The sequence below is a fragment of the Ruditapes philippinarum genome, unplaced genomic scaffold (assembly GCF_026571515.1).
Source record: "Ruditapes philippinarum isolate M1 unplaced genomic scaffold, ASM2657151v2 ctg789_1_1_1_1, whole genome shotgun sequence".
In the NCBI taxonomy this organism is placed as follows: domain Eukaryota; kingdom Metazoa; phylum Mollusca; class Bivalvia; order Venerida; family Veneridae; genus Ruditapes; species Ruditapes philippinarum.
The window spans coordinates 1-16,401 of NW_026859418.1; the positions used below are offsets into that span (position 1 = coordinate 1).

The 16,401-nt window shown below is 34.1% G+C and overlaps 1 protein-coding gene across 1 annotated transcript; it reads left to right on the plus strand.

The window, feature by feature from the left end:
• The first annotated feature begins 147 nt into the window (after nucleotides 1-147).
• Nucleotides 148-15,931, plus strand: LOC132756424 (eukaryotic translation initiation factor 3 subunit J-B-like). Its single transcript, XM_060747497.1, has 9 exons — nucleotides 148-197; nucleotides 287-369; nucleotides 3,762-3,804; nucleotides 4,771-4,871; nucleotides 8,301-8,406; nucleotides 9,269-9,366; nucleotides 10,054-10,111; nucleotides 12,079-12,152; nucleotides 14,892-15,931. The coding sequence occupies exons 1-9, from the start codon at nucleotides 179-181 to the stop codon at nucleotides 15,021-15,023; spliced, it is 714 nt and encodes a 237-aa protein (XP_060603480.1). The 5' UTR covers nucleotides 148-178; the 3' UTR covers nucleotides 15,024-15,931.
• Nucleotides 15,932-16,401: the final 470 nt, after the last annotated feature.

Consider the following 16,401-nt stretch of genomic DNA (forward strand, 5'->3'; position numbering starts at 1 on the left):
ATAAAATAACTTAAATTAAGTATGCTTGAGTATTTTACCTTCTTTTTAGAGTTGTTGATGTTGCTGCCAATAATATTTTTGTCATACTTAACTTAGCAGCTCCTTATGAGCTTTACAGTCACTTAACACTGAAATGTAAGTAGACCGATAAATATAGTGGTATCACACCTAATTCAAGATGTCTGCCGATGAATGGGGTAATGTCATGTGGTTCACATATTTTTGTTTAGTGTTTGGCAGTTTTGTCTTTTTACATATTTTATAGATGATTTTATTGTATTTTCAGATGCCGATGACTTTGAGCCCGCGGTACCGACTGTTGGTGCGAGTGATAAATGGGAGGGAGAAGATGCAGGCGATGATATAAAGGTACCCCTCCCGCCGGATTTCTATATTATTTGTATTATGAAATATTTATGAGTCAGAATCGCACCAAGTTGAAAAATGACTTGATTTTATTTGGAATATTTTCTGTGTGTATGTTAAAAACTTTTTGGAACAATTTTACATTGATTCTCTGCCCATTAGAAGTCGTAAAACTTTGTGATGAATAACATTCATTTCAGAACTATTCATTTCAGAACAGACTTCCTAGTTGCCCATATGTTTACTTTTTTCCAGTGTACTTTTTGTAATAAATATACACATGTAAGCTACAGCCTGGCAAGCCTGTATTACATTTTACAATCCCCATTCAATATTTAGTGCCATTGTGGCCTCATGGAAACCACGATAATTCTCAGACGCTTGGCTGATCTGGCCCTGTGGACTGCCATTTTAACACAATTATGGCCTTCGCTTTAGTCATTAGACTTTTCTTTTACCTCATATAGACGTGTTTTGACCGCTTCTCACCCCTCCTCTTTGAGGCCTCGCATTTAGTGCCAAAAATGTCCTATTTAGACCCCAAACATTGTCTGAGAAATGTTGTTAAAAAAAAGTGATCACTTTTTCAGCGCCGCCCCCTATCAAAAAGGTTCATCAAGGGGGGTACCTGAGGGGGGATGTGCCCCTTTCTGTTTAGGGGGTTTGAAGGGGGATAGTAGCACCCTCATCGCTAAGAGAATTTTGGACATGTGACATGATAAAAATGGCCTTAGGTGGTTCTTAAGGTAAACTGTGCTCCTCTTAGTTCACGGCAGGGATTTTTATTACAGGGATCGGACACTCCCAGTTAACCCTATATAAATGCTTAAATATCTTGTCGCGCACCTGATAAAGGTACATCGATCGATTATTTACTGGCGCTAAGCGAAAATGCCCGTTTGCAACAGATACCTACTTTACAAAATACCATATAGCTTTTCCATTTATTATCCGACTTTGGAAATTTAAAGTTTATTGTCAAGAAAAATACTTGTTTAATTCAAATATCTAATTTATTTTTTAAAGATACAGACTATCTGTCTACAACGACGATTAAAAAATTAACTTGACGAAATCCGCAGTAAATTTACATTTTTTATATAAAATGCAGGTATTTGAAATTTAATATTACGGTAACATAATAAATTCAATTTCAAAATAAAAAGAAGCCGTATTGGATTTTACAGGCATCGGGCCTGTGCCTTGTTTCGCAGACTGTAACATTTAGGTATTTTCTGCTGTATGACACAAGGAAACAACAATATATTCAGTCAAAGTCAATTTTAATGGCCCAAACGTAGACCATATGTCAGCCATTTTGAAAACAGTGTGACATCATTTAAATCGCGGAAATGGTGTTACATTTCAATTTTTTATGTTTCAGTTAAAATTTATCGTGTTATTTTACGTGATTTTAAATATTAAAACTATCCTTACTTTGTAAGTCAAAATTAATTTTTTTCAACTAACAAGAACATTTAGAAATGATGATTGTTTCAGTTGTACACACAAATTTAATGGACTATTGTTGCTTTTTGCAGAAATTTGTAAAATGTTGTTCTGTTTAAAGTAAAAATCTAGAGATTTAAAATATTTTGCAAAAAAAAGTTTGTTGTTTTATTGTATGAAAAAAATATGTCAATTCAGACCATTTTAACAATGGTCACATGAAAATATGCCATTACCGTGAAATAAATGATGACGCGGAATTAGTGATGTTGAGTATAACATGTAACCAACGCTAAAAAGCCTTTTACTCCATCTCAATCCTTTGAGAAGTTGCTGCACTTTGAAATCAGTTTTGATGAAAAAAAAACCCAATGCAAATTAGTGATTTTTGGCAATTTTGAGACGTAACACCCATTCAATGCCATGGTAATAGGAAATTTAAAACTGTGTGTGCTTTTACAAATGCTTTGGTCCAGTGAACATTTGTGCCAAGTTTCATCAGTATTGAAGCATTTTTCATAATTTCATAGCAGTTTGAACTGCTCATAACAGGAGGCTTTTCAATGAAAGTGGCCATTTTTAGCTCGACTTTTCTATGAAAAGGGGAGCTATCCTACTCGCCCCGGCGTCGGCGTCGGCGTTGGCGTCACACCTTGGTTAAGTTTTTCGTACCACCCCACTTTATTTCAGAAGTATTACAAGTATGGCTTTGAAACTTACCATACTTGTTCACCATCATAACCTCCATCTACAGACAAGAGTACATAACTCTGTCAAGGTTTTTGACAGAATTATGGCCCTTTTTTGACTTAGAAAGTGTATTGAGCTTGGTTAAGTTTTTTGTACCACCTCACTTTATTTCAAAACCATTGGAGGTATTGCTTTGAAACTGACCATACTTGTTTACCATCACGACCTTCATCAACAGACAAGAGGACATAACTCTGTCAAGGTTTTTGACAGAATTATGCCCCTTTTTGACTTAGAAAATACATTGAATATGGGTAAAATCCACTTATTGCCTTAACCCTTTGAGATATTGCTTTGAAACTTTTAATGCTATTTCACATCATTACCCCCATCTGTACGCAAGAGAAGGTAACTCTGTCAAGGATTTGTTTTAAAAATTAAGGCCTTTTATCGACTTAGAATCTTGGTTAAGTTTTTAGTACCAGTCCACTTTTTGACTGAACTGTTTGAGATATTAATTTGAAAGTTGGAGTATCACACAATTCAGTAAAATAATTCTTCACTAAATATCTTAATGCTCATGGCCATTGTTCACTTTAAAAATACAGAGATTCTTGTATTGCCTTTTACTGCAAAAACTTTTTTTATTGGCAAGCAATAAAAAAGTCGAGCGCGCTGTCTTACGGACAGCTCTTGTTCACAATCTGCTCATGCGGTAAAAGGTTAAACCATTTCCAGATAAATGGAAGAAAAAAAACACTGATTAATTCAATTTAGAATGTCGATAACTTCTCAAATTGCACGAGGACTGGTGACCATACTATACATTAAATACATTTGTAGATATTAGATCTAAGCCTACCATTTTCTTTACAGGTTTGATGTATGGAAATTAAACACCTGTCACTCACTGGATTGTAATTCTTTTGATGAATTCTGATTGAAATACTTCTTTGATTTGTATCTCAAAGATAAGAATTAACTTTTGGGAGGGCCCATGGAGAGGGAAAATTTGAACATGGAGGGGAAAATTTTAGGAACAGAAAACATCATTATCATTTCAAACAACAAAGGGATAAAATGTAATCAAAACAATAATATTTGACATACATGTAATTTTATGGTTATGAACTTGTTATATGATCGGCACTGTCTCACAATCTGCTGTGCCAGACTGTCCCTATATCAACAGAAAATACAAGATATAATATTGTAATTTGATGTCAATTAATTTAGTAATTGTTCATGTATTTTAGGATAACTGGGACGAAGAGGACGAAGACAAGAAAAAGGAGGAAGGTGAGCTATATGTTTACTGATCTGACTTTGCATGGCATATAAACTATGTAAGAATGATTACCATTGGATGCCAGTCAAGAAATGTGTATTTTGTTTGACAACAGTTGATCAAAATGATAGTTTTATCCTATGATAGTTTTATCCTATGATAGTTTTATCCTATGCATCTGGTTCATTGAGATAACAGTTGAAAAAAGAACAAGTTAATGCTGGTACATAATGTATTAATACTGGAGATGTGTGACAGAAATACTTTGATTATACTCTTGTATGTGTGTGGGTTTTTTTTATATATAAAAGGGTTTTCCTTGGTTTAACAAAGCAGTAGGTTTAAGTCTAAAGTCATAGCTTTCAAATGATGCTTGCTAATTAACACGTTAATTTTGAAATTAGGTAATAACTGACTTCCAATGTGTGACTGTTGTAAGATGGTGCTTAACTCAGCCAAACAAATGAGTATAGGATACTATATATATATGCAGGGAAATACAGAGATTTCCAGTATTGAGCAATGTAGCATGTTTGACCTCTTATACCAGCTGTGCTATAATGGTATATAAATTATTTGCAGAGTAAATAAAAGAATATCCGAAATTTCAGCTTTTGTTGCTGAAATATTGTAAAAAAATTAAACATCTAAGCTTTTATCTGGAATAAATCGACGTTATGTACACATCTGTCTGGACACTTGGTATTTTAGTGTGAACCATTTAGTTGACATCTGTACTTTGTTAAATTTTCAGATCTCAAGCTTAAAATTATGAAATCTGTATAGAAAAATATTAAAATGTCCGGTTGATGGTTCCCAACCAGTATTGTACGCGGTCCATGTTGGTATGAAATAAAAATACATTTTGTAATATTATACAAATTCAGTGTGCAAGTAAGAATGGAACATGATTTAATACAACATAAGTAATTATATAAGAAAGATATTAGAACTTCTCTATTTGTTGATACTTAAAGATGATGGTGGAGTAAAAGCAGTGCAAAGGAAGAAAAAGAAACCTTTAGCAGAAAGAATTGCTGAAAAAGAGGCTGCAAGGATTGCAAAGGAGGCAGCTGAGGTATGTAATATTTCTGCTTTTTATATGCCCAAAAGAATTTCAGGCATATTATGTTATACCCCTGGCGTCAGTCTGTCTGTCTGTCCATACGAACCCAGAGGTACTTGTGTGACTTGGAGAACAATGGGTAACAGTAAATTCTCTTTGATCCTATTCATTCCGTTTTTACTTGTGTGTCTTTTTTTAAGCCTTGTGTGACTAAAAATGGCCAAAAAGATCAAAAGAAAAGTCACATAAGTACCATTTTGTGAGTACGTACGTCCGTCCGTCCGTTAGCTATTTGGTTTCCGGAGCATAACTTAAGTTCCATTTGGCCCACAATATTCAAACTTCATAGGATGATTGTCCATATTGGTTAGAAGACCCCTTTTGATTTTCGGGCCACAAGGTCAAAGGTCAAGGCCACTATTACATTAAAACTGAAAACAGTTTCCGGAGCATAACTTAAGTTCCATTTGGCCCACAGTGTTCAAACTTCATAGGATGTTTGTCCATATTGGTTGGAAGACCCCTATTGATTTTGGGGTCACAAGGTCAAAGGTCAAGGTTACTATTACCTTAAAACTGAAAACAGTTTCCGGAGCATAACTTAAGTTCCATTTTGGCCCACAGTGTTCAAACTTCATAAGATGATTGTCCAAATTGGGTAGAAGACCCCTTTGATTTTGGGGTCACAAGGTTAAAGGTCAAGGTCACTATTACCTTAAAACTGAAAACAGTTTCCAGAACATAACTTAAGTTCCATTTGGCCCACAGTGTTCAAACTTCATAGGATGATTGTCTATATTGGGTAGAAGACCCCTATTGATTTTGGGGTCACAAGGTCAAAGGTCAAGGTCACTATTACCTTAAAACTGAAAACAGTTTCCAGAGCATAACTTAAGGTCCATTTGGCCCACAGTGTTCAAACTTCATAAGATGATTGTCCATATTGGGTAGAACACCCCTATTGATTTTGGGGTCACAAGGTCAAAGGTCAAGGTCATTATTACTTTAAAACTGAAAACAGTTTCCATACCCTAACTTAAGTTCCATTTGGCCCACAGTGTTAAAACTTCATAGGGTGATTGTCTATATTGGATAGAACACCCCTATTGATTTTGGGGTCACAAGGTCAAAGTTCATGGTCACTATTACCCTTAAACTGAAAACAGTTTCCAGAGCATAACTTAAGTTCCATTTGGCCCACAATATTCAAACTTCATAGGAGGATTGCTATTTGAAGGAGGTAATACTTTATCTAATTCCCATGTCTTACAAATGCTTCATCCTTACTAAAAAGACAAAACACTTTCGGGCATATAATGCTCCGCCTAGCGGTGCTCTTGTTAGTGTCAGTGTTGCTGTGCATCATGGTATAATACATCATTAATTTTAAGGTACAGTTAGATTGATTCACAAAGGGATAACAGTTAATACATTTAATTTTGGCATCAATTTTGATTTGATAGAATGCATTCTAAGTTTTAAAAAAAACTGAACTATGCATAGGTCCTAATGATTGTATTGTATGCAAAAAAGTGCTAAACAACATAGTTAAGGATGTTTAGAATTCATGTTCTCTTTACAATAGCAATCAGAATTTATCCCAGTTACAGCATCAATGTATTTCCCTGAAGCAAAAAAAGACTTAATGGTAAACTGATATGCTGCTCAGCCAATTAAATATGGTTTACAACCATTTTTAGGTTGTTTTATAAAAAAAAGTTGAGCTATTATGATCACTGCGGCATCATTGTTGTTGTTGTCATGCAAAAACTTTAATGTAGCTCATTATTCAAACATTTAAAAGCTGGAAAGTCACCATATGACCTATACTGTGTTGATGTGACGTAAAACCCAACCAGAAAACACCAGAAACAAAACAGTCGCTATCTTCAATACTAAGATTTTTATGCCCCCCCGCCTTCCGTCATTCCATCATCATCAGTTTCTGTTCATTATCTTAGTAACAGTTGCACACATTCAACTCAAATTTGACACATGGATATATCATAGGAAAATACAGGTCCAGTTCGAATTTGGTCATGGTCCGATGATTTTATTCCCCTTGATCAAATTTTCAGTTTCCGTTCATTATTTCCCCAACAGTATTACACATTCAACTCAAATTTGACATATGGATACATCAAAGGAATTCCCAGGTCAAGTTAGAATTTGGTCAAGGTCAATGATTTTTGGCAGAGTTATGCCCCTTTCAGTTTGAAAATAATATGAAATTTTTTGTTTCCGTTCATTATCTCCCCAACAGTATTACACATTCAACTCAAATTTAATATATGGATATGCCAAAGGAATGGGCAGGTCAAGTTCGAATTTGGCCATGGTTCGATGATTTTTGGCAGAGTTATGCCCCTTTCACTTTGAAAATATTATGAAATTTTCAGTTTTCGTTCATTATCTCCCCAACGGTATTACACATTCAACTCAAATTTGACATATGGATACATCAAAGAAATATGCAGGTCAAGTTCGAATTTGGCCATGGTTTGATTATTTTTGGCAGAGTAATCCTCCTTTCACTTTGAAAATAATGTGAAATTTTCAGTTTCCGTTTATTATCTCCCCAATGATATTACACATTCAACTCAAATTTGGCATATGGATATGTCAAAGGAATGCGCAGGTCAAGATCGAATTTGGTCATGGTTCGGTGATTTTTTGCAGAGAAATGCCCCTTTAACTTTAAAAAAAAAAGGAAATTTCCATAACAGTTGTACATATTTAGCTCAAATTTAACATATGGATATGTTATAAGAATACACTTGTCAAGTTCAAATTTGGTCATTGTTTGATGACAGCTGACAGAGTTATCCCTCTTGAACTTTGCAAAAAGTCAGAATTTTTTAGTTTCCGTTCAATATATACCCAACGGTTGTACACATTCAACTCAAATTTGACATATAGATACATCTTATGAATAAGCAGTTCAAGTTTGAATTTGGTCATGGTTCAATGATTTTGGACAAAGTTATCTCTCTTGAATGTTGGAAAATTTTTGAATTTTCAGTTTCAGCACTCATAGTACTTTTGTGGAAATGTATGTAGTCATTATTTTGGCTACAAATATGCAATTTGCAATTTACAAGAAGTTAACACTGAATTGTGTCAGTGCCTTGAACTTTAAAAAAAAAAATGGTTTGTGTTAACATTGAATAGTTTTAAGGGCTTAATTTTGAACTTAAAATAAAAAAAAACAACAGTTTTTAAAACTAATTTGGAACTTAATATTATAACATCTGAAATGTGGGTGCATGCGAGGGCATCCGTGGCATGACAAGTTCACAACATATTTCTAGTTTTAATCACTTTTCAGCAGCTATGATAATACAAACACCACAACTGTCTAATGAAATCATTGTAACAAAATATTTAATGTGAAGTACTGTAATAAATATAATTATTATGATATAATGTATAATTTCATAGAAAGAAGAGAATAGAGAAAAGACAAAAGAGGAGAAATATGCTGAGGCAGAAAGATTGAGAAAAATTCAGGAAGAGTCTGATCTTAAACTGGCAAAGGAAGCCTTTGGTATTGTTTTTCATGACAATTTTTAACTGAACTAGAATAGTGGGGCTATTTTACTCACTTAGCATTGATGTTGGTATAGCATTTATTTTAAAGGACTGTGTGTTGCAAGAGTGTTGAGAGTTGGCTAATTTAAGAACAGATGACTGATGTACATGTACAAATTGAATTAGGTTCACTTTATACTTTTCACTTAGTGAATGACTATATGTAGCCTTTTTGTCTGTTTTTTTTAATCACTTCTGAAAAAGCTTATTTGTATGGCCAATAATACTCGTTAATTTTGTTCAAATGAATTTATTAGAATCAAATCAGGTCTATGCAGTATGGATACATACCCATAAGTGACTATGACTTGAAGCAAAATTTCCTTATGACATCGAACATGCCTGTTTTTTCATATAGTCGCAGTCGAAAAATATAATACTGTCAATCCAGTTATTGTTAAGATACAAGAACAAATTTTTTGGGTGGTTAGTCTGTTTTTTCTCTGCCATATTGTTAACTTTCTCAGTTTGACTCATTGTACCAACACAACTACATAAAGGACAAACTGCTGAAGTTTAAGAAACTGGAGTTGGCAGCTCTGCATTTGATCATTGCCAACATGAGAATGCCATCAACCATTATGTTTATCGTTTGATCACTACTTTTAATTACTTATTTTATATTATGACATTATCAATCTAGGTTACAGAAAGTTCTAAAGATACATTTACTAGATGAGTTGAGCATTATAGTACATTGGAACCTTCTTCTTATAATCAGATAAGGGAAAAAATTTAATCAATTATTTTAATAGAAACACTTACAAAATATTATTTGTAGGAGTTTACATGTAGATAAAGAAGGCTTTGTGTTTCAGGAGTGGAGTCCTCTGGTATAGATGCAATGTTTCCTGAAACAGAAGAAGATTTTAACAAATTTCGAGATGCCTTAAAATCTAAAATAACTAGTTTTAGTGTAAGTACATGATTGAATCAACCTTTAACTCTTAGCTGGTCAAGTTGTCTTTTATGAATAAATTCTTTTGTAGCTAAGTATGTATAATGCTTTTTATGGCCAATTTGGGTTTGAAATATGGCCCATTCCCTTTTTCAAAAAAGTATGGGTTTTTTTCCCCAAAAAAGTATTTCTTAAAAAGATATCTCTTTTGTAAGATCCATTTTATCAGAACAGTTTGACAAAGAGGGACAGTGTTGTTTGAAAAGGTAATGATATTGTCTCACAATTTTAACATTAAATGGACTGTTTTATCTTTTTTAATTTTCCCTCTCTTCGATGCAGTTGTCCCCTCTGTGGACCCTATCACCACTCTCCTAAAGTAAAACATTAAGCACTGTGATGTCACAAATTAAGAGCACCTCTGTACTGAAATATTAAATATTCACTGATATCTTTATTTTGCATATGGATTCAAAGAAAATAACTAAAGCATGTGTAAAAGTGCAAGGATATTTTAAGATGTATTTCTCCTTGATTATAACATACATGTAGATTGTCATGTTAAAAATGAATAATCAGTATGCAAAGAGTGTGAAAATTAAAACAAATGACATTCGTGTGTAAGGGATCATGGTTTCTTTACTGTTAATTACTTATACCTCAGGGTAATATGATTCTCTGGTAGTTACTATTTTTATTTTTCAGAGCTCAAAAAATTATGGCACATTTATAGAAAAATTAATGCAAGACATTATCATTGATCGTAAGTATTATGAGAGGAAATTTTTACTGTTACTGTAGTACTCAACACAAGTTTTGTTGTATCTTTTTGATAGAGCTGTCATCGATAGAAATTAAATTGATGTATCAATGATATTTTACTGCCAATCAATAATTGGTACACATTTTAGAAAATTGATAATTTTGACTCTGATTAAATGTCTAGAAATTATGAAAATTCACCAAAAACATATGCATAAAGCAAACATATGCATAAAGCATATTTCATAGCAGTGATGACAATGAATGGTAGGCAAAAAAATGCTATGGGCATTAATTAACATATGTATGAAAAGAACATGTTTTTTACTGAAAGCATTTAAATAGAATATGAAAAAGAATTACAAGTAATTAATACTTAAAAGTAAGTAATTATTGATGTATTTGGTATGATCAATTTTTGTTGTCTGATATAGATACATTGTTGATTTGCTTTGCAGAAGCAAAGCATGAGATTTGTAATACAGTGTTTGCTCGTTAGTTATCAAGGAAAGCTGGTTAAGTGGACTGAGCACAGAGATATGAGCAAATAAATTTGTAAAAATCAGCATAAAACCTGCCAAATATACATTGATGTTTTAGTGAAGTTTAATGTAACAGCACATTAATTGTCCCCCACCTTTTCGAAGAAAAAAGGGGGATATAGAAATAGGCTCCGTTGGTCCATCTGTCCGTTCGTCACACTTCTGTGTTCGGTCCATAACTTTATTTATCAAAGGAGTTTTAAATAACTTGGCACAAATGTTTGTTATAATAAGACGATGTTTCATGCACAACAACCAAACCCCTACCTCCAGGGTCAAGGTCGCACTTGCTCATTCAAGGTCAACATTGTCCATTTGAGAATATATGTCGTGTCCAGTCCATAACTTTATCTTTGAAGGGATTTTGTAAATACTTGCCACATGTGTTAACAATAATGAAAGGATTTGTCATGCGCAACAACCGGTCACCTACCTCCAAGGTCAAGGTCACACTTGAAGGTCAAAGATTGACATAGTCTGGTACAGGGTTTATTTTGTGTCCGGTCCCTAACTTTTTCATAGATCAAAGGATTTTGAAAATACTTGGCACAAATAGTCACTATAATAAGAAAATGTGTCATGCGCAACACCTCCTGTATCCCTACCTTCAAGGTCAAGGTCACATAGGTCAAAAATTAACATAGTCTGTTATAGGGTATATTTTGTGTCCAATCTAGAATTTCTTCATAGTTCAAGGGATTTTGAAATAACTTGACACAAATAGTCACAATAATAAGACTATATGTCAAGTACAACACCTGCACCCCTACCTTTAAGGTCAAGGTCACAGTTAGAGATCAAAGGTTAACATAGCCTGTTATATGGTATATTTTGTGTCCTGTCCATAACTTCTTCATAGATCAAGGGATTTTGAAAATACTTGGCACAAATAGTCACAATGATAAGATGATATGTCATGCATTACACATGTGTCCCTACCTCCAAGTTAAAGGTCACACATAAAGGTCAAAATTTAAGATAGTCTGTTATAGGGTATATTTTGTGTCTGATCTATAACTTCTTCATAGTTCAAGGGATTTTGAAAATACTTGGCACAAATAGTTACCATTATAAGACAATATGTCATGCACAACACCTGCAATCCTACCTCCAAGGTCAAGGTCACACTTAGAGGTCAAAGCTTAACATGATAGATTTTTAAATTCCGTGTTTCATTTTATTTCTTTGATAAATTTATTGTTGCATTTGCAGATCTAGCATTGATCATAGTTTTGGACTGAAAGTCCTGAGATCTCAATCTTTTGAAATAGCACAATTTTATGCTTCATATAAAACTTCCCAGAGGCAGAGGACGTTGTAACTCTGTTACAAATTCTTGTATATTATTGAGATGAAATCTGTTTATGACATACTTTGATATTGAAATGTCGTCAACAGTAGGTTTATTATTTATATTCACTTCCAGTAAATATAGATGATTTGAAAAAGGTCAGTACAAGCACCAGTTCCTTTTTCCATGAAAAACAGAGATTACAAAAGGTAAGCTTAGAAAATTGTCTCATCTAGACAGTAATAGTTTGAAAATCTCATTCTGGTATAAGACAACCGATTAATGTTTGTTTGTTTTTAGCTCACCTGTCACAAAGTGACAGGGTGAGCTTTTGTGATCGCTTTTCGTCCGGCCGGCATCCGTCCGTCCGTAAACTTTTACTTTAAATGACATCTCCTCATAAACCACTAAGCCAATTTCATCCAAACTTCACAGGAATGTTCCTTTGGTGGTCACCTTTAAAAATTGTTCAAAGAATTTAATTCCATGCAGGACTCTGGTTGCCATGGCAACCGAAAGAAAAAACTTTAAATATCTTCTTTTAAAAAACCGTAAGAGCTAGAGCTAAGATATTTGGCATGAAACATCTTCTAGTGAGTGTTTACCAAGTTTGTTCAAATAAAAGCCCTGGGGTCAAAATTGGCCCCGCCCCAGGGGGTCATTGATTTTCCCTATATGCATATAGTAATAACTTAAAAATTCTTCTTTTAAAGAACCCAAAGAGCTAGAGCTAAGATATTTAGCATGAAACATGTTCTAATGGGTGTCTACCAAGTTTGTTCAAATAAAAGCCCTGGGGTCAAAATTGGCCCCGCCCTGGGGGTCATTGATTTTTCTTATATGCGCATAGTAAAAACTTAAAAAATCTTCTTTTAAAGAACTCAAAGAGCTAGAGCTAAGATATTTAGCATGAAACATGTTCTAATGGGTGTCTACCAAGTATGTTCAAATAAAAGCCCTGGGGTCAAAATTGGCCCCGCCCTGGGGGTCATTGATTTTCCTTTTATGTGTATAGCAAAAACTTAAAAATCTTCTTTGAAAAAACCCAAATAGCTAGAGTTTAGATATTATGCATGAAACATCTTCTAGTAAGTGTCTACAAAGTTTGTTCAAATAAAAGCCCTGGGGTCAAAACTGGCCCCGCCCCAGGGGTGTCATTTATTAACTATATGTGTATAGTAAAAACTTAAAAAATCTTCTTTTAAGAAACCCAATGAGCTAGAGCTTAGATGTTTAGCATGAAACATCTTCTTATGGGTGTCTACCAAGTTTGTTCAAATAAAAGCCCTTGGGTTAAAATCGGCCCTGGGGGGGGGGGGGGGCGCTATATACAGGTGAGCGACTTCAGGGCCATCATGGCCGTCTTGTTTATATGCCCGAAAGAATTTCGGGCATATTATGTTATACCCCCTGGCGTCCGTCTGTCTGTCTATCCGTCCGTCCGTTAGCAATTTGGTTTCCGGAGCATAACTTAAGTTCCATTTGGCCCACAATATTCAAACTTCACATATTGGGTAGAAGACCCCTATTGGTTTTGGGGTCACAAGGGCAAAGGTCATGGTCACTATTACCTTAAAACTGAAAACAGTTTCTGGAGCATAACTTAAGTTCCATGTGGCCCACAATATTCAAACTACATAGGATGATTGTCCATATTGGGTAGAAGACCCCTATTGATTTTGGGGTTACAAGGTCAAGGTCATTATTACCTTAAAACTGAAAACAGTTTCCGGAACATAACTTAAGTTCCATTTGGCCCACAGTGTTCAAACTTCATAGGATGATTGTCCATATTGGGTAGAAGACCCCTATTGATTTTGGGGTCACAAGGTCAAAGGTCACTATTACTTTAAAACTGAAAACAGTTTCCAGAACATAACTTAATTTCTATTTGGCCCACAGTGTTCAAACTTCATAGGATGATTGTCCATATTGGGTAGAACACCCCTATTGATTTTGGGGTCACAAGGTTTAAGTTCAAGGTCGCTATTAGCTCAAAACTGAAAACAGTTTCCAGAGCATAATTTAAGTTCCATTTGGCTCACAATATTCCAATATTCAAACTTTATAGGAGGATTGCTATTTGAAGGAGGTAATACTTTATTTAATTTATGTAATGTCTTTCAAATGCTTTATCCTTACTAAAAAAAAAAAACACTTTTGGGTATATAATGCCCGGCCTAGCAGTGCTCTTGTTTGTTTTTTTTTTGTAAAAGTATGTAAAACACAGTTTGATATCATGATAGGTTTCTAGCTTGTAAAATAATCTTTAACTTGAACTTGACAATTTGAAGAATAGGAAGAGCTATTGCACTGAAATTGGTTAAGGTTTTGCCTTTTAGCTGGCATCTCCAAAACTACTGACTTGAAACACACGCTCTGTGATCATGTAACATAATGGGATCAGGGTCCAATGTTATAAAGAAATTCTCTGAGGTCAAACTCAGATCTGAAGTATTTGATTGGTCAGAAACTGCCACAAAATGTTCACTGAGTCCAATCAAAATCAAGAGATTTGAGACAGAACTCAGAAGAAGTTTTATAAACTACAGACCTAGTCCCATAACTTTAGTTACCTTTTTACTTACTTGTCAAGCACTGATAATAGTCAAGGGCGTTGTCGTATGGACAGTACTTGTTGGCCTTGTACCATCTAAGCCTTTGTTCAGGATTTCCCGAGTCTTAACTAGCACTGTTTTATCTTAAGCTAGTTGAGATTGGCTTAATCAGTGTTTTTGGATAAAGTTTGCAATGTGTTGAAATTCTTCAGAGCTTCATTGGAAGTAACATCTCTAAACAGTCTTTCAACTGTAGTTTTTACAGTAATGACCGAGTTGAATTGATGGAAATGGTTACTTTTTTAGGGGGAAAAAAACAACAATATCCTAGGTAGTATACTGATACTAGTTTATTGTAAAATATATTTTCAATATTATGATTTATTTTAGGAACAAGAGAAAAAGAAAAAAAAGAAATCAAAAGGAATTGTTACGATGGAGCGTGATTCAGATTTCAATGATATAGCTGCTGCGGGTCGTGGAGATTTCGATGATTCTTATTACGATGAAGACTTTATATAGCAACCTTGTATATATAAACTGTTCCATAGTCAAGCTAACATTAATTTCATGTCCAACATCTTGAGCTTTTTTTACGCACCTATTTATGTTATACTACCGGGCATTGATTTGCATGCTATCAGGATTATGTCTGTAAGGATGTTGTTCACAAGAGATGTTGAATACGTGAAAAATATTGTCAGGGGAGAAGGAATTGAATTCAAATGAAATGAGAAGATAGTAAAAATCAATATGAGTTTACATGCTTGAATACATGTATACATTATTATTACCATATGCAAGGTATTTTTAAAAGTATTTTGAGTAATGATGATAAAAATTGCGGCTTTCTGTTCAACATTTGATAGGCTTTGTTTATATAATTTATTTGTCTATGAATTTGTTCCTGTATGTATGTAACACAACATTACTAAATTGAAATAATGATTTGTTTGGAAAATGTTTTTTTTTCTGTATGCAAAGATTTTTTTGGGAAGGTGGGGGTGTAAGGGGGAGGGGAATGTGCAGGGTGGTGTCCGGTCTCTCTTCATAAGCAACATCCATTCAGTTGAACATTTTAAATTTGAACACATTGACATTATAAATATATTTTTAAGTATAACATATACATATATTTACTTACCTTTTTGTTGATTTCACTTGTAGATCTTGATGTAAGTTGGGGATAATACTGATAAGTATAAGAGTTTATAAGTATTTAATTTCATTCTCTAACTTGGAAAGGATATTGTTGTAATAACTATGCCAGTTTCTAACATTTTTATCTATATAGGCTGATTGAAAAAGTTTTTTTTGATGAAAGTTTGTAATTCATATAGTAAGGAGATGCAATATCAATGTATATAATTAATAAACTTGTGAATATTTGACTTTCATGAGTAACCATTAAATAAAATCAATTACATGACTGTATTGCCAGTTGTTTTTCATTGGTTTATTTTGTTACCGGATTGATATATACGTCATATACTCGGATATGATGTATATGACCGTTAGCTAAATAGGTAGTCAGACTGTGAATCAGGTGAGCCGAGTTCAATTCCAGCAGGCTGCAGGTTAATTTTGTTATGATTTATTTACGGTTATTTGCACTGTACCTCTGCTCTGGCATGTACAGAAGTTATCTGTTCCTTGCCAAACTGAAGGCAATTAGTTCTGTAAAACTTACTGACAGCTTGCCCAGGAACGATGCGGTGGCTGTGTATTATGGTGATTCAATGTGGCTTACTGTCATGACCTGCAGTGAAAACTACCAACACCACACCATATGATGTACATGAACACATTTTAGCTTAGAAATGCACTGGTTCATGGTAGAATTTCGTGATTGCCTAATGTTTATCCTCTGTAACAGGTTAACCATTTTTTTTGTTGCAAA

Bases quoted from the DNA above. Each gene is read 5' to 3' on its own strand.
- LOC132756424 (XM_060747497.1), top strand. The intron at 3,805-4,770 runs GTGAGCTATATG...TGATACTTAAAG, and splicing joins AGACAAGAAAAAGGAGGAAG to ATGATGGTGGAGTAAAAGCA. The intron at 4,872-8,300 runs GTATGTAATATT...ATAATTTCATAG, and splicing joins TTGCAAAGGAGGCAGCTGAG to AAAGAAGAGAATAGAGAAAA.